The sequence below is a fragment of the Porites lutea genome, chromosome 5 (assembly GCF_958299795.1).
Source record: "Porites lutea chromosome 5, jaPorLute2.1, whole genome shotgun sequence".
NCBI classification, from domain to species: Eukaryota; Metazoa; Cnidaria; class Anthozoa; order Scleractinia; family Poritidae; genus Porites; species Porites lutea.
The window spans coordinates 10,048,515-10,067,303 of record NC_133205.1 but is presented as its reverse complement, the minus strand read 5'-3'; the positions used below and the strand labels follow the sequence as shown (position 1 = coordinate 10,067,303).

The window sequence follows — 18,789 nt, the reverse complement described above, 5'->3', positions numbered from 1 at the left end:
TCAACTTTCCTATCTGAGGAGATAGAACGCCTGGTGGTTTTTTGAAGGAGATGTTAGGAGATCGTCGCTGAAAAAATGTCTGGAGAAGCTGCTGTTGTCACTGGAGCCAGCTTGTGTGTATTTTGCAGCCTGTTTGAGTTGAAACAAAGCGCTGGCTATGTATTGTTTCATATAGTTTGTAAGTAGAAAAGCTAATGAACGTAGCTAGTATAGAGTACGAATCATCTGATCTGCAAATGATTATGATGGCAGATCAGATACGGTCAAGCTATATACTGTACAATGAAGTAGCTCTCCTTTGCTTTCACGTGGGTAAGATTTGCACACAGAGCGATCTCATACTACTTCACACGTCAAACAGTTTACACGAATAGAGAAGTATGCATTATAAATACACGGGCAGGGCTGTGAGCACTGCGAGGAGACCGAGGAAATCTTACCTTCTCTAAGTTGATAATTTTAATCATAATGAAAATACAATTTCGGACTGGTTGAACCCCAAGGTATTTGTTTCTTTAATACCCTCGTAGTTATGTCCAGAAATTTATGCTAATGAGATTCATTCCTTGACTGACATTCATCACAAGGTGTTCTTTAGCAGGGTGTCATTAGGCATCGGAGATCAGAGAATTCTATGTTTGCTACATTGAATTCTCCAGCTAATGTTCTTTAGCCCATGACTATGACTATTTTTTATTCAGACATGGAGCCTCTTTCAAAAGATTCTCCTCTAACCTGCCATTCTTAATGAAATCCCTGCTCTAGCCCTATTACTCCACACTGAAATGCAAGGAATTCTGTCAAACGTGGAAGTTACAATTAATTGTGTCTAATATGAAGTACCCAAGGTCTGACTTGTGTGTATTCCTCAACATAAGTGGCTGAGTAATGACTAGCTTCAGTGATGCAGAGGTGGCCTGAATTTTTTGTAATCTACATGTTTTATTTAAGTATTTTTAGTTGCTTGTCTTCCTTCAATGAAATCACGATGGACAGTGGGTATCAAGAAATGGTTTACTTTCAGGTAAAGCTACATGCATAGCTATTCAGTGTTTTGTTTCCCATCACTCTCTCTTTCAATAAAAGAGCAAAATTATGGGACAAAAAGAAAACAACAGCAACAATAGGTGATGACTCAGGGTGCAAAGAAAATCATTTTTACAGCTTGCCATTCGGGCAAGCTGAAGCTAGCATTTACTAGCCCAGACGTCATTTCAGCTAGTCCCAAAAACGTTTTCTTCTTCTTTTATTCAAATTCCTCATAAAACAATACTTGCCCGTCGGGCCGATAGCAAAATCCACTAGCCCCGGGCTATTGGACAGTACTTTCTTTGCACGCTGTGACTTAAGTGCAGGATTATATTATTCAACTAGCTAGGATACTTCATGCAACAACCATATTACTGTAATGTTATTTCTTTATTCGTGGTAGGATAATTCCTGAAAAGGAGCCCTGAAGAGCTCCAGAAAAGAAATTCTTGTGAATGTGTTAAGACTAGCATTTAAGGACGTTTTTATCCTTCTAGTAGCTAATTAATAGTGCTAAGCAAAGAAAGGCAATATGGGTAAAAGATCTTAACCTATGATGAAAAAAATCACAAACTTAAGCACAGCTGTACCAAGAACTTGTTAAATCACTCCATACTAGCCTATGTAATAAACCTCACCCTGTACAATAACTGACGTAACAGCCATTTCATTTTCAGGCCATTTGCTAGTGATGGTATGGAAACTGGCTCACTTTTAGTTCCGATGGTTCTTGCAAGTCAAATAGCATTTATTGAGAGATGGCCAGACAAAAATCTTAAAGTATCAGGTACTATAAATAATTTTAAAACAGTGTACTTGTCTCTAGATTTCAGATCTCCAGTGGTTAATACCTCTTATTGTATGCAAAGTACATGGATGTGCAATTAATTAAATGTTTGTATTATTCCAGTGCTAAACAGATCCTATTTGCTAGCCTCTCAACTGATGAGCATGTTCACAGTCTCAATTATGTTATTTTTAAACAATGAGAAACTATTGGTCTCTTCATTCTTCTTCTTTCTGGTGACAACATCAATTGGAGCCACAATAAATGTTCACTTTGCTGGTATGTATTATCTGGTCAATAGTCCAATAATCAGTATCAACACTGACTATCAAAGAAAAATTTGTAAACTACACACAGGTGTTGTCATCATCATATTGATCATCACCTTCGCCGTGACCGTACCATTATTTTTCTACAAAAACAACAACTTTAATTCAATCTTTCAATTACAGTTGAACCTCTATTGAGCAGTCACTCTTGGGGTACTGGCAAGTGGCCTCTTAATTATAGAGGTTGGCGGCTCGATGGAGGTTCATCATAAATTAGTATAATCTTTAGGAGAAACATCACATTATTTTGAAACAAACTTGTAATAGTAGAAGCATTACAGATCAATCATTTAACTGTTCACAATCAGTCGTCACCCTCTATCTCTGACTGTATTTTCCTTCATCATATTCTTGAAATGAAGCCAGACAAAATGTATCAAGGGCTTCATATCCACTTAATAGAGGTGGCGACAATGGGAGAGCTGTCGTTGACACAACCAAAAGGTGCATGCTGCAGCTCCTGCCTATTAGAGGTTTAATTTCCCATTCTTTTCTATAAATTATTTTGAGACTCTGATTACTAGCCACTTAGTAGAGGGTGGCTGCTTAATAGGTGGCCGCTTAATGGAGGCTCAACTGTATACAGGATAATGCTTGATTCCCATACAACAGCTTAACCTAGTTGAGATGGGCACAGGGGACATCTTCAAGATTGATGACACTCTGATATTGCCACTGTCTTTGCTAATCGAAATCAAGCGGTACTTACTACAATGTACTTCTTACCATTTAGTTATTGGAGCGTTAAACTCTCATAGTAAGAAAAGCCAAACCTAAACATTTTATTTTGCAGATATAGATATTATCCGAGTGTCCATATGTGTGTGTTTGTTCTTTGTGGCTTTATTTGCCATCCTGCGATGGATACCAAAATCTTTTACTGTCGGTGAAGCAATGATCATTACAGAGGCAATAGTTCTGCTGTCAGTTGATTCATTTGCAGATCTTGCGATAAAGGTAAACTTGTTGTAAAATATTTTAATGCCTTGACTGGCAGTTTTCATTAAATAAATTAATAATTATGCATTTAAGCAAACTGGTTGCATGGTTTGTAGACAATATACATGTACATGTGTTTTTTTCTTCAGATTCAAATTTTTTTGATAACAGTATTATGTCTAAAAGTAGGTTGAGTTTGATCATCCTTGTTCATGCAGTTACCACATAAATGCTTACAACCCAATTTTGAAGTTTCTTGATAGCTCCCATAATCAGTTTCACTGTATCTTGGTGACTGAAGAATGATATGAATGGGTGATAGCCCTCCTTGGTATTGAATTGACCTTTGCATCAAGCTTCTTTTAAATGAAAATATTATGAGTGAGTCAGAATAAAAACAGTAATGTTGCAACTTGAATGTTTACAGTTGTCTCATATTTGGCCTCCTTTTCGCAACATCATTGGAATCCATGAAGAGCTCCCCAAAAGCACTCATTTGCACTGGATACAGGTAAGTGCCTGGCAGAATTGATGGCGTATTCTTTCCATACCCCCTCATTATTTTAATTAGACCAAACCATGGCCCAAAGAGGGAAAAAATTTCAGGGAGCTCCCCCTTGACGTACACAAAACCTGGATGAGCATCCCCCCTCCTACCTCAATGAAGGTCTGGACTCATTACTGATTTTAGTGTGATGGTGTACGCATAATTCTAAATTCATCATCATAGACACAGGGGAGGATCTGGGGGGTTGAATTATCGGGTGGTTAGCAACTCCCCTTTATAAGGACAGCCCAGCCAACCCTCAAAATGCACTGTGACTTACCTCTAGTTCCTCTCTTTTGTGGTGTTGCATAAATTAACAAATACCAGTAGTTTGCAGTGCTTGGTAAATGGTATCAGTCTTCCCCTCTATAAAAGATCCTGGATATGCCCCTGAGTCATTCAGCAGGACTGACCACCATTTTCATTGCTTGCAGGTTCTAATTACAGGCTCACTTACTACAGGACTTTTATTGCTGCCAGTTTTTTATTACCTGACTTTAGTTCGGTGAGAAACGATTGCCCACCTTTTTAATCTTAAAGTAAAAATAACATGTACCTGTGTTGGCATTATTCATTGCTGATATAGTAAGGCTACTTAAAACTGTGAATTTGACTGGGTAAAAATATATATATCTTGCAAAAAAAAAGACTATTGAGCCTTAGAAAACAGCCAACTCTTCATGACGCCACCACTGGTCTCCCCTTAAAATGACATGTGAGGAATGAGTGCAGAAATTCCATGCTGATGATGTGTTGGAGATCAGAGAATTCCTCATTGACTACGCAGAATTCTCTGGCTAACGGTCAATAGCCTATGACTATTTTTTTACTCAGATCAGAGTCTCTTTTAATATATTAAAAAATATTCTCCTGCAATGTTACATCTTTTTCCTGCTACTAGAATTCTTAATGAAAACCCTGGGGTAGTGATGATTGCTTGTGCCACAATAGAAATGTCTGCTTCAAACAATCAGCACTACCTTGATCTGGGTGGTAACATGTGTCACCATTTTTGAGCTTGTTCCTCAAACGTGATTACAAGCAAACCAGTGGTAGCATAGTGGAATTGTGGCTGTTTTCTCAGGTTAAAGATGATTTGACCTGTAAAAAATCCTCAACACAGTTAAATCTTCCATGAATAGCAACACTGTCTTTCTTGTTTGTCACACAAAACAAGTAACTAGAGTCAAAACAAGACGTCGGATTAACATGAATGTATCTTATAATGCACCTCAAAATAGTTATTTCATACAAACCACAAAAAGTCAGCCTTCCAAATTTAGAGTCGCATGCTTACTTCAGCTTTATGTGATATTAAATTATCCTCTTTTTGAACATGAAACTTGTTTTTTTCCATCTTCAGAGATTACTGGGAGACTATTACCGGGTATGTGGCTTTCTATGCTGCCATACTTTTCACATTCTTTGCATTTCTTCTACCCTGGACTGTTCTTATTCTGGGAGGTGTAGATCCCTTTACCTGGCTATGGACCTACCTGACCAAAGATCATATAAGGGTAAGATTGTCAATGAAGTTGTCTTTAATAGAAAATCGTCTTCTGAGGTCATACAGGGACCTTGGAGATGGTGGAGCTGTGTTACAGGTCGAAATTAGATTCAGGTTAGAATTTAACAGCTGCTTCCTTTTTTGAGATAGTTGGGGAAAAAATTAGAAAAAGAGAAAAATTACCAGGTTTGTATTACCAGTTTAAAAAAAGGGGAAAAAAAGTTGTCCCGGGAAAAAGGGTCACCCTCCCAGGCAAGTCAACTTAAGCGAATGTTTATATGGGAAAAACGTTGACCCTTTGCCCAAGCCAAGAGCTGACTACAGCGCTCACACAGTCTTGCTCTTATTATGGAGCTTAAGCAACAACGACGGCAATGGCAAGGCGAACGGCAAAAAAGGAAACAGGGTTATATTAGCAAAATAACAACTTTGCACGCGCATCACGCTTTTTTGTGCATTTCTTTGCCGTCGTGGCACGACTACAACGTGAGTGCCTAATTTCACTTTTTGTCGAGGACGGAAACACAGGACAACGTTCTTTTTCTTTTCCTGAACTTTGATACAGTCCTTTAGAATTCAACTCCAGAAAATTTTGCCAACATCTGATGAAAGAAACCAGATGGAATAAGCGCCATTAATTAAGTTTAAAGCAGCGACGTTTTGGAGCGAAGAACGTCATCAGGAAGTTAGCCTTTTTCTCTTTTTATTTGACACTACCAAATTTATATTGCTAAATGTCTTTACTGTTAAAAAGACGTTTTGCCGTAAAGCTTGCTCAAAATCACAGCTCAAGAGTGCAAAAAGTCCACTTTCAGTTGACGTGCGTCGCTCAAAACGTCGCTGCTTAAACTGTCTCGCGTTGACCGAGTTGACCTGGCTGCCTGAGACACAAAGTGTGGACATATGGAAAAAATGTTGGACGGCTAGGAGGGTGACTCTACTATCGGAAAAGGGTGATCCCGGCTAGGCGGGTCACTCTTCTAGCCGAGCTAACTTTTTGTTTCTTGTGTAAATAGTTCACTAAGTTATGTTAGAAGACTTGGAAAAGTCGGCTCACCTAGTATAGGGTAGGTCGGGTAGCTGAGTGACTTTTCTAGCCGGGATAAGATTTTTCCAAACAAACGGGACCTCAGATACTATTTTGATACTTAAGTGTCGATTATTATAATTATTAAGAGGTGAATTGTCTACGCAATAAAAGTGTTATGCTAACCTTAAGTTGTTTTTTGACAGTTTTCCTTTTCTCTTTTCGATCAGTTGAACCCTCTTGTGTTTGAGTAAAAAAGTAACATTTTTATGTGCTAAAAATGTCTTTGTCCTAACTAAATTTTACTGATTCTTTTCTCTATTTTTCTTGTTCGATTCCAGTTGCAATTAATTAGTTACTGGTTCTGTGTAGTTGCTGTTGCTGTTGGCTTCGTCGCGTGGAAGAGCAGACATGCACGAACTAACGCATCTAGTACCGTAGTTCGTAAATGCTTTCATCTTTTGGCACTTGCTATCTACATCCCCGGTGTCATCTGTGAACCTTATATTACACACCTAGCTTCATCATTTGCTGTAGCTGCTTTTATATTTATTGAGGTAAAAAAGTATATTCTACGTAAATTGTGTCTTAGCATGCAGTTTAGTGCGCAGCAATCGAGATCCGGCATTCAATTGATATCAAATTAAGGTTAGCCGGGCTGGCCCGCTTACCGGGCTGGCTCGGCTCGTGTCTCGGTCTTCTCTTAAAGTTATCGTTGCATTTATGTGAGAATGCGGGTGAGAATGCAAGCTGGCTCGCTAGCCGAGATCACGGCAAGCGGGACAGCTCGCCTTTTCATTTAAAGGTAAAGGCGCACATGAGCCAAAAGCCTAAACGGCGGGAGTTTATCCCGGTTTCATTAGCATGAAGCATGCCAAGGAGTATTGCTACTCTCCCCTGGACGGGATGCTAGCCCACCGCAGGGTTAGCCCCCAGCAGTAAGTTGCCGGTACCCATTTATACACCTAAGACAAAGTGGAATAAAGTTGCTTGTCTAAGGAAACAACGCGATGGGCGGGGCTTGAATCCCGGACCTCCAGATCCGCAGTTTGTGGTGTTAAACACTCGGCCGCACACGCCTCCACAATCTCATTTAAACACAACGACAATTTTAAGAGGAAACAAGGCATAAGCCGAGCCAGCCCGGCTAACCAGGCTGCTTCACTATCAGTGACAACAAAGAATTCGCGGGAAAAACCTGTTAAAACAGTTTTGGGGTCCTTCGGAAGCGGTTGTCAAATGTCCCTTGGTAAACGACAAAATGTGATGTTTAGCAGACTGGTTACCCAGTAACCAGCGCTGACAGCCAATTTTCCCGCGGTTGAGATGATTTGGAGATAGAGATTGTTTCCAGCACAAAGGCCGGAGTAACTTCATCCTACTTCCAAGCTTGCTGCTGATTACACCTGTCCCGGGCTTTGTCGCTATTGAGTTTACTAAAAAGTTGTTTTCCGTGTTTTCTTCATCTCGCAGTACATCAGATTATACAGAATAGGCCCTTTTGGCTCATCAATTCACTCTGCTTTGGAGGTGTTTTTAGATGAAAAGGACGCCGGTCCCTTGATTTTAACCCACGTGTATTTGTTGCTGGGTTTAGCTGTACCCTTGTGGTTATACCCTGTGGATTATAGTAAACCTGATTACACTGGTGAGTATATTATATGGGTGACCGCTAATTCAGCGAAATACTCGACTATCTATGCGTAGATATACCATTTTGATTAAGAAACTTAAGAGTCTTTTTTTCCCTTTTGTTGCCTGCCAGAAGAGCTTATACCGAGCCGAGGGAGGCTGGTTAGGAGTCAGTGTATAATGAGATTATCGACACAAGACGTACAAAGTCAGAAAAGCATAAGGAGCATTACAAAACATCCAAGTTTGGTGTCAATCAGGTCCGTACCGAGCAAGATCCAGGCATTTCAAACTTTACAATTTACTGAGAAATGTATGGATTGCCGAACGTCTTCTATATATTTCTTAGTAGATTTTGAATGCCCTATCTCCTTCAATATGGGCCCAAGGAATACCAAACTTGACGGGATTTGACAAACTTCGGTTCGCCCTTTCTGACAATTTGATTTTGTCTTGTATTGTTAATCCCATAATATATGGACTGGCGTGTACTTGCGCCCACGCAGCTCGCGGCACATTACTTCGCTTGCTTCACTTCACAGATTTACGAGCAAAAGAGGGACGGCTCGCGGTCAAGGTTTTTTTGGGGAGGGTGGGGGTGGGGAGGGGTCGCCATCTTCATTTCTAAGTGAGATAATACAAAAACAATACGCCAACAAAACCGCCTTCTAAGCAAGCTATGATTATTTATCTGCTAATTTACAGCGACAGACAGGGAACTCCTTCTTTTTCCTCGCAGGTTGTAAACTTGCATTGTACTCTGGAATACTGGCCTTGGGAATCGGTGACACAATGGCGTCAATTGTTGGAAAATCTCTCGGGCGCTTTCGCTGGCTAGGTGAAGCTTTTTTGATATCATGCTCTGTACTTTGTAGTCATTGTTGCATGCGCTGTGTGAAGAGGAATTTTCACCCGTGTTGAGGTCGGGCTTGAAGAGACTGGGTCGGTCGTTGCGTCGAATGGCACAAGTGGTGAGCTTACGCAACAGGACGGCAGAGAAGAGAACGGCAAAACGTTAGTGTATGACAAACGTGACAGGGCTATTCAAGTTTTGTCGCGATCTTAACATTACTGTGTTTTATAGGTCTTTTACAAAAGTTTGGTGGAAAAGTTTTTCATACCTGATTATTGTCAAGCTTGTCATTCAAGGTTTGCCGTCTTCTCTCCTCTGCCGTCCTTTTGCGTAAGTTGACCAATGGCACTCTGTTGGGTACGGAATTGTAACAGTTTCGTGAGTATGAACTTCATAATAGCCAAAAAAAAGTGATAACGTCCCCAAGGCCACGCCATGACCTCGACTCAATCTTAACCGCCTCAAAATGGCCGCATCCTCAAGCGGTATATTTATTGTCTTTTATTTCACTTGTCACAGTCATCTTCTCCCGCTGTCTCGTACTCTCCACGGGGAGTGCGTCTTTGAGCAGGATAATTCAAAGCTACTCTTATGATTGGTTGTTTTGCCACGAGACTGAGATCTCCGATCCGTGCTGGATAGCCTGGGTATCAGGCGTTTCTGAGGGGGAGGGGGGAAGAAGGGCAAAAGAAAAGCAAAAGGGGAGACAGTGAGGGGAGAGAAAATTGTTCACTCTCTTCCCCCTTCTCCTTTCTCTAGCCCCAAAGGAAGGTCACATACTCAAGTTAGATTCTAGATTCACGGTCGCTGCCTTGGAACTTTTCTATTGTAGCCGCAACTTATGTGTATACAATCCGTGCAAGTAACGAATGCAGTTGTTTTTCTAAATATTCATCTCAAGTATCTGTGTACAAAATCTGCTCCATTATCGTTTCACTATCGCTTAATTAGGCACTGAAGAACATCATTTTTACCCTAGGAAGTGTCAAGACTGTTGAAGGAACGTTAGCTGGAATCTTATCACAACTGCTATTTTTGTTGATGTTACATTATACAGGTATTTTGAGTAACTATAAGTTAGCTTCCCTCTCCTCCCATTGCATACGTTTATAATTGGGCTGCCTGTGGCAAAGCCCAATCGAAGAATGCAGGCCCTCGTCTTTGCAGCAAAAAGACAAAATCGCGGAAGGATCACGTTTCCCTTCCCCCTTCCTTGAGGCACCCTTTTTGATTATTGAGGGGAGGTTAGGTGATTTCAAAAAAGGACTTATACCGAAAACAAACAAACAGACTTTTACCGAAAAATAATATTCTTGCGTAAAGGTATTAGTCCTTTACTTCAGCCTAAAAAATTGGAAAAAATCTGATACTACAATGAGTTCAATAGGAGTAGTTATACCGCACTCAATCCGAAAAAAAGTTTAATTATCATCTATGCTTGCCAAAATATTAAAAAACCACTGCTTCGCGTAGGCGACAGTTCAGTGAACTTGTGCCACATGAAAAGTCGACAATTTGATGCGCGTTCCTGCATTCAGCCTCTCTTTCATTACTGAAAAAGATAAACAAGATAAAAAGCGTATCTATTTTATCAGAGTTTTAAAATAATTTCCAATCTTTGCTCTAACTTTTCAGGCGTGTTGTCGTTACCAAAAGAACGTTGGTTGCCAGTCTCCGCCGCAGTGACAGCTGGGTCTTTGTTGGAGGCCTGGACTTCACAAATCGATAACATCATACTATCGCCATTTTTGAGTTCACTGTTACTGTACAACTGTAGATAACAAAAGTAAACCTGTGACTTGCAACCACAGGAAAACAATTTCAAGACAATTTTGTGCCTTTTTTGGTGAAGCCTGTTTGTAGAGGTCATCTATTTTCCCTAGCGTAGCCTGAGAAAACCGCCCACATTTCGCGATGCCACCGCTGGTATCTCCGTGAAATGACGTCTGGGACAGGAGCGCAGAAATTCCATACTGATGACGCGTTACTACGCAGATCTGAGTAGTGCTTCTGATTGGTTGATGCAAATTCCCACGCGGCAGGACCAATCGAAAGCACAACCCAGATCTGGGTAGTGACACGTCATCAGTATGAAATTTCTGTATGTCGTTTGTCAGACGTCATTTCACGGGGAAACCAATGGTGGCTTCACGAAATGTCGGCTATTGTCTCAAGCTATGCTGATTGCAAAGCAATGAAGAGGCGTTGGAACACAAATTATACGCTTTGTGGGGTACTCACGGAGTCTATCTTCCCTGTGTTGTGGACGGCGAGACTTCGATCCCACTGTGATGGAAATATGCCTGGGACGAGGCTAGGTACAGAAGTTCTTTCAAGTTTTCGAAGCGTAAAAAAACTTTAAGCGAGAGAGAATATCGGGACAGAGACGGAGTCTTAGGGTGTTGGCCGGGCTATGTTAATTTCGATAAAGTTATATTTAGAGGTTGTAATTAAACGGAAGTCTAATTCATGAGACGTCCGCACCTTTTTATCGATTGTTTGAAACGTCATCATGTCCAAGGGCGACTACCTGAAAGCAAACAATGCAGAATATTGTAATGAACCAACCAAGGAGACTTTGGGAGCAGTCTTTGCATTGGTTGCTAATAAATAAATAAATAAATAAATAAATAATAATGATTTGGAGGTAGCACATCCACAAAGTGGCTCTTCGTCTACGTGATTCCTGGTCGAATTGGAATTTGGAAATGTTGGGTTTTGAGGAGAGGGGAAAACCGGAGTACCCGGAGAAAAACCTCTGGAAGCTAAGGAGAGAACCAACAACAAACTCAACCCACATATGGCGTTGACGCCGGGATTTGAAGCCGGGCCACATTGGTGGGAGGCGAGCGCTCTCACCACTGCGCCACCCTTGCTCCCCTTGGTCCTCCCTTGCTAATGCTGTTGTCAGATTACTGTTAATCTTCAGAATGGGGTCTTCAGAACTGAACCATAAAATAACAAAAAAAAATAAAAAATAAACAGTAAAAAGTTGAGAAAGGGAAAGGAGCTTGACATCTTTAAGGTTTGAATGTAATCATTTTAAAAGCCTTTTTTTTTCTTTTCATTGTTTCCCTGTTGTTTTCCTATGGTCAACGAACTTAAAAATGAGGAAAGGAAATTCAAAGCAGAGAGAGGTCGTTCGTCCAGCATGGGGACGTTGTTGTTGTTTGTTTGTTTTTTCGCTGATGCCTTTTAATTCTAAATTTTGCAAATACAAATGTGACAGCTCCTCAAATGTTTCCTTTCCGTTAACACAGCCTTTGCCCGTGGGTGAAGACGAGTCTGCATGTGTTCAGTAAAGCAGAAGGGTCCCTTTAGAGTCACCCACGACAGCTTGCAGCCTTCTCTTCTGATTGGGAAAGACCTTCCAGCAGTTTACTGGTTCCCAGCCTGCGTAACAACGTAAATCTACGTGCAAAGGGACGAACAACTCCCAACATTGTTGGCCCAGCAATGTTGGGCGTTGTTGCGTCCATGTTGGCAGTGGTGTGCAAACGGATGCAACAACTCCCAACAAGGTTGGAACCTGCAGTGTATCGTGGGAAGGATACGTCCCATAAGACCAGGTGATCATGTGTAATGGGCGTGCGTGGCCCCAACAATGTTGGACGAGCAGTGCAAACGGATCCAACATTCTTGCGCCACTCTTCGGCGATCACGGAACAAAAGAAATGTTGGGAGTTGTTAATTAGCTCAAAAGGTTAACCGGTTTCAAAATTTGCGCAGCAACTCCTAACAACATGCAACACCATGCAACAGGGTGTGCAAACGGACGAAACATGTAACATCCAACAATGTTGCGTCCGTATGTACATGCACATAAATATGACGTAATTCAAAATGGTGCCAAAAAATGCTTATGCAGGCGAACAAAAAAAAAACTTGCTGAAAAGGTCACTGCTGAGTAACACAGGATAAACAAGTACCACAAAATTTCCAAAATTAGGAGTTGTGTTCTCCTAATATCGACCGCAACAACTGGCAATCGCGTTGCGAAGCGATTTGTAAAAGGGCAGTAGCCGCTCCTGAATAGGGTTCATATATCTGACTGAATTTATGTAAACTTGGCTTCAGCGCATGTGTACAAGTCCTCAGCTAATTATGTCCTTTGTACCAAGACTTTAACCCTCCCCACCCAGGACACTTGGTGACTGTCTGTGCCTTCCCCCCCCCCCCCCCCCAACTGAGCTCTACTTTAATCTTGATAATCATTCTCAGCAGAGGCCTGATTCAGGTGGCTAGGGCAAAGTAAGAACAAGGTACTTGCCGGTCAAAGCATCCAGTGAACACTGCTGCTTACTGAACGGGTTGTGTCAAAATAGCCCCCTTTCTACCCCACTGATTTTTTCTCCCCATGCCTGATACACCCACTCACTGTACATGTTAGTCACTGGGCTATCCAGCTGTACCGACCAAAACGCCAAGGCCCCTACTTTTTCGGACACAGAACTGGCCTGGAGCCGGGCTGCGCGCCAGGCGAAAAAAGGCTAGTGTTTATCGAAATCAGACAGATATATGACAGTTGCATTTTAAAGAAATTCGTCTTATCGGAGCTTAACGTGAACAAGTGCAATGAAATACACTTGACCGTGCTGTAAAGACCTTATCACGGTTTTGGAAGCCATCTTGACAGGTAGGTAGGCACGTTAGAAATTACTGAGTGTTTGTATAAGAACCTAATGTCGGATAATTTCCGTAAAACGTCTCTGTTCTGAAAACTGATATAAATTGTAAACTAAAGAGCATCACTCCTAACCCGGATCTTACCGAAAAAAATGGAGGGCGTCACCTGTGCTAGAACGACTTTTTTAAATTTTCTGTACATTTGTCTGTAATATTTTTTTTCTGCCGACTGATTGAATTTTTCCCGGGAAAAAATGCAGGCAAATATAATATGGAAAATCTAAAGCAAGCGACTGGAGAAATTAAGCACAAGTATGGCCCTTAAAATTTGCTAGTGGAATCCTTTGGGCTATAGCTGTGCAGCTTAAGTTTACCATTCCTTCTTTCTTCAGAACGTCCGTTTCACGAAGAACATTATTCGACTTTAGATCCTTATACAAACACTGTTATTTCTCACGGGGTTGCCTACCCGACAAAATGGTTTCCAAACCGTGATTAAGGTCTGTTTTGTGTTTCAGTATCGTTTTGAAGCGATCTCGGCTGGACTTGCGATCCTTTCTTAACCTTCATTTACTCATTTTAAGGACTAAAGGCTACACACCTCGGCGGTCTTGGGGCAATGTTCAGCTCTTTGCGAGCAATATCTAATAAGGAAATGCTTTATTTTCATACTGTAAATAAGACAGATATTCTGCGCAAAAATTTGACTTTCTAAAAGCGATATGATTACTAATATTTCTATGCCCTTCCACTATTCAGAGACGTTATTTTAATAGCATGCTTGATTTAAAAGGATTCGCGTCTTCGGCGACAAAAAGTCCATGATTTTATCGAAAATTATCGAAAATTATCTTTGCTGCTTTAATGAATGAGAGCCGGCATAGGAGCTTGTTGACTTTCATTCACGTAGAGAACAACTTTCGTGCAAACATATGAAACTTCCCGGATTCGAGGACCTTCGCAACTCTACGGTTTTCTGTTTAGAATAATTTACGAGCGTAGTTTTGCCGTTTAAGGTAAACATAAATCTAAAAAAAGACCTTTTTTATATTTTGTATAATGACTCATGCTTGAAAAAGAAACCAACCAATTAAAAGATCAATTTAAATCAGAACTGGAAACTGAAAATCAACTCAATCGCAGAAAGACCTGCCTAGCTTGAGGAGTAAGGAAACGTCTCAAGTGTTTGTGTACATATTAGGTATTATACTTCTGTTATATTTGCACGCGAAGAAAAAGAAACTGAAAATGTCATTAATTCTACGTCATTATTTATCACTTTTTAAAATGTATATTATTTGATTTGCAAGTAAATTACGAAAGTAATTAACGTTATGTGCAACAGTTCAAACAAAAAATTACCTTTTTTGGCCTCTCCATGCCCACCTTGCTGGGAGCTTTCCCAGCCGGAAGTAATTTTGCGAAATGTCACGTGAGTAAGGTAGTCTTCGATCCGTTGTCGTCACATCCTGTCGCAGCCATTATGATCACGAAGACCACTCGACATGTACAGTAAGACATGTCTCATCTAGGGAAGTTATTTAAGCACAAAGGCCACAAGGCTCCTACGCCGCCAAGAAAAGACTATGATGGAACCAAAAGCGGTAGCGATGAATCTGAAAACGATGAAGGATATTTAGATCCAGTTGCTGTCCATCCGACCACTGATCCGGCCACGGCTGTTCAGTCTGTTCAGATGCCAAGCTATCCACCTCCGAGACCGAATCATTCGCCTTCCAGTCGACGCGTCCAGGATCCCGGAAAGAGGGCTTCGGTCCCAATAGGACTTGTAGCTCAGTTGAGTAGACCTCCAGTACCTAAGGCTAGATCACAGAGGCCTCAAAGTGCCGAGCACCTTCAAGGAGGAAAAACTCCGATTCCTGCTCAAAGACTTGGTTTGAAGGTTAGGTTACATGTACGTCATGTCGTATTGTTGTGATATTTGCCCATGTGCAGGGCATATTTATTATAGTTTAACCATTTCTATGCAGAAAGGGTCTTTCCTCCTCGAAAAGCATTACATAACGTTAATTACCTCAGGAATGTATTTGCTGCAGCAAGCAGCTAGCCTTGACTTCCTCCGAGTTTACAAAGGTGTTAATTTTCGGTTCAGAAGCCAAACTTGCGAAATAGTTGTTGATGACGAACTCCTATGCATTTCATGGGCAAGACATGGTTTTTTCTTTGCTTCAATTCAAATAATAATTCTCAGTAATATTTTGGTAAACTCCAAGATGCGAAAGAAATATTTAACAAAAATTGGCATTGTTTATAATACTTTAACATAATAAGCCTCACAAGCTTCACAGGTTACAGTATGTCGTCTTGCAGCCAAAATATTCATAGTGTCTATTGTTGCTTTTATATATTTGGTAAAAATAGGTTGGTGTTGCTTGAGTACAGGAACTAACATTTCCCTGTTGTTTAATTTGATTATTGACAACAGGTTTTGCAAACAAAAAGTGACCCTGAGTCAAGCAGAATGTATACACAGTCATTTTTTTATGAGGCATTTTTTTAAGACTGTAGTTAAATACTATCAAACAAATCACACATACGTACACATCATGTAATGTTTTCTACAAAAATGTTGACTTTTTGCTACAGATGTAGGTTTATCTGTACTATAAGTTGTTGTAAAGTAATTAATGTCAAATCACAAACTTGTGTAATGTTTTGGACATCGAATTAAGCTGTACCAGTTACTGTGCATTCAGTAAGATTGGCATTTGGGGTGGGGAACTGAATTGTTGTCAGCAGTAAATGAAACAAAAAAAAAACAATTCCTAAAAGACACTTTTAAAAAATATGTTTAGTGTATAAAATAATTTATAAATTTAGTTTGACACAGAATACACTGTATGTAAGCTGTGGTAGCACGGTAGAGTTTGTCGAACTTAGTGCCTCTGCTAAAATTCAAATTCAAAACTTTGATTCAGACTTTGTGCTTCCGGCATGCTTTTGTGGAACTTGACTCTAGAATCACAACTTATGAACTAGGCAGCTCTCATGATTAGAGTGCCTTTTAACTGTTTTCGTGGCAGGACAAGGTTCAAATTCTGTCCTGTCTTTTTTGGGATGTAGATTTTTTTTTGGGTATGGTGCATGTCTGTGCATGAGAATTATCTAATGACAAAATGATATTACATCTTCTCAGCTTTTAAAATTTATTACATAATTGTATATGTAGATTCTTGAGCTGTCCTACAACATTTGTAGCAATCAAGGTTACTGGAGAAATACACATGTAAAAAAAATTTTACTGACAATAACTTTTTGTTTATTAAATAGTTTAACCTATACTTTCACTCAATGGAAACTTAATTTTGATTTTATACTGTCAACAATAATCATTCATACATGCTGTTTTTGTTATTATACAGTAGTCTGTGTTAACTTTTTTGTAGAAACTTTAAAAATGCAGACTATACATTTTCATAAAGATCACTCTTATGAAAAAGATGTTTACCGCTGAAGCCTGTCTGGCTTTTGAATAACAAGTGTAAAAAACTTGTGGATAATCTGTAACTGGTTCTCTCAGTCAGCACAGAAACTGGTAAAAATTGATTGATGATTCTTACAAAATAATTTCAAACAAACCAGCTGATAATAACGTTGATAAGAATAATTTTATTCTTTTTGTCTTTTGTGCAGTTAATTTTCTTCCTAGGCCAATTTAATTCATTTTCATGAATAGAAATTTGATGATATCTGTATCTCAATCTGAAGGAACAAAGGCGAAGTAGGAAGGTACAAGTATATCTACAACGTACATGTTACAGCTCAAAATATTGGATTTCTGATTAAAATGTTTTAAACTACTGTAGGCTGATTCTCAATTTCCTTTTTCACCTAGGGCTAAGGAGACAGAGGAAATTGAAAATCAGTTACAAATCAAAATTAACTTAGAATCAAAATTTGACCTGTGATATTTATTTTAAGTGCACCAGTCAGTTTGTTGCATAGGATTCAGTGGAATAGTCTGCATTTGCCTTAGGAGTCACAGATAAAATTTACTACAAACTTAAGTAGTGAGTTTGAAACTTTTAAACATAAGCTGTTAATTAAAAAAACTGCCATGATTTTATGAATTACCTAAATTATGTCAAGTTATAAAAGGGGTACTAAATATAATATTTTTAAGAATCATACATGTATATTGCTTGGTACTTTTTATGGTGATTTATCTAATCTACAGTAAAAATGTAGAACTTTGCTTTTGATTATAATTTTATTTCATGCATCTGTTGAAGACCTGCACTGCCATTAAGATGTTGAATGATTCGGACAAATATTAGTGATTGATATAACCAAATGAGTTAGAATTACAAATTTGCATTTTATTTTTGTCATTATAGTTTATATGTACTTCAGTGCATTTCTTATTGAAATAATAGCAAATTACATGGTGAATATATTTTTTTCTAGTTTGAATTGTATTTTTCTTCGTCTCATTTTATGGCTTTATTTAGAACATTTTGAAAATCGTTTTCAGCCAAGATTATTTTATTCTGTTCAACAACTGCAGATGTGCATGTTTGCATGTGGTACAGCTGTGATGTCATGAAAAAGATTATTTTTGATTTTCTGCTTTTCTTGATAATTTGCATATTGAAATAAAACAAGTTGTTTCAGCCAGGTGTGTGAGGAAATTACAGGAAAAAAATATTCTTCTGCTCACAGTTCAATTCAAGAAGAAGGCACAGACTGTTGCTTTGCCCGGAAAATGTTTTAAGCAATGTGCCATTCTTACAACAAAGTTTTTTACATCGATATTTAATCCACAGGAGAAAGCCATATGGAAATACAGTCATAAAGTAGAACTCATTGTATAAGCCACAAACCAACCGTAAACAAAGAACCTTATTGATTAATGGACAGTCACGCTCTTGACAATACATCATCTTCTCGTCGATCAATAGAAGAAAAAAGTTCAAGCCTCAGAGCTTTAAATATTTCATCAAAATAAGTGTGAACATCACTATGTTTCTTCAAAAATGTAACTGTGTGCGGGTCAGTAAATCAGAGAAGAATCGGATAAAGGTAAAGCATAGGTTTATTGGTATAATTTTTGCATTTTATGGTTTTTTGACAGATTTGTTAAAATGTTCTTTTGAATGAGTAGAATAAGATTTGGGTTTTTTTGTTAGACAGATTTTGAAGCAGTTATTTAACTTGGAAAGCTATTTTGAAAACCTAAATTTACATTGTGTTACATGTGAATGGCTAGTATCAGCTTGATGGTTGAATTGGTTGAATTTTTGTTGTTACTTGTCTATTTACAAGACGTTGTTTAGACAAAGGAAGATGTACATGATCATGGCATTGTATTCTTTTATTTTATCTTAGTACAGACAGTGACAGCAATGGACGTAATGGTACCTTTTACTAAATGTTGGATGTGATATCATTATTTGCCTTAATTTAAGTTTGTGTTTTCCTTCAGACCTACAAATTGCCACTGTATTTCTTTGATTACTTTTTATTTGTTTTCCACTGTATAGCTAGTTGTA

General features: G+C 39.2%; 2 protein-coding genes across 3 annotated transcripts in view; both read left to right on the top strand.

The window, feature by feature from the left end:
- Positions 1 to 34: 34 nt before the first annotated feature.
- On the top strand, positions 35 to 11,303 carry LOC140939238 (uncharacterized). The gene is made up of 13 exons (XM_073388817.1): positions 35 to 178; positions 952 to 1,024; positions 1,707 to 1,816; positions 1,940 to 2,095; positions 2,939 to 3,102; positions 3,512 to 3,595; positions 4,066 to 4,136; positions 4,995 to 5,148; positions 6,507 to 6,722; positions 7,639 to 7,813; positions 8,537 to 8,635; positions 9,630 to 9,707; positions 10,286 to 11,303. The coding sequence occupies exons 1-13, from the start codon at positions 76 to 78 to the stop codon at positions 10,429 to 10,431; spliced, it is 1,629 nt and encodes a 542-aa protein (XP_073244918.1). The 5' UTR covers positions 35 to 75; the 3' UTR covers positions 10,432 to 11,303.
- Positions 11,304 to 14,795: 3,492 nt separating this feature from the next.
- LOC140939237 (uncharacterized) overlaps positions 14,796 to 18,789 on the top strand; it is an 11,642-nt gene continuing 7,648 nt past the window's right edge. Inside the window, exon 1 of one of the 2 annotated variants that reach the window (XM_073388815.1) lies at positions 14,796 to 15,179. In XM_073388815.1, the coding sequence (XP_073244916.1) occupies positions 14,796 to 15,179 (384 nt within the window). Of the gene's footprint in view, positions 15,180 to 17,879; positions 18,320 to 18,789 lie in introns of those variants that run through there. The other variant, XM_073388816.1, reaches the window with a different exon arrangement.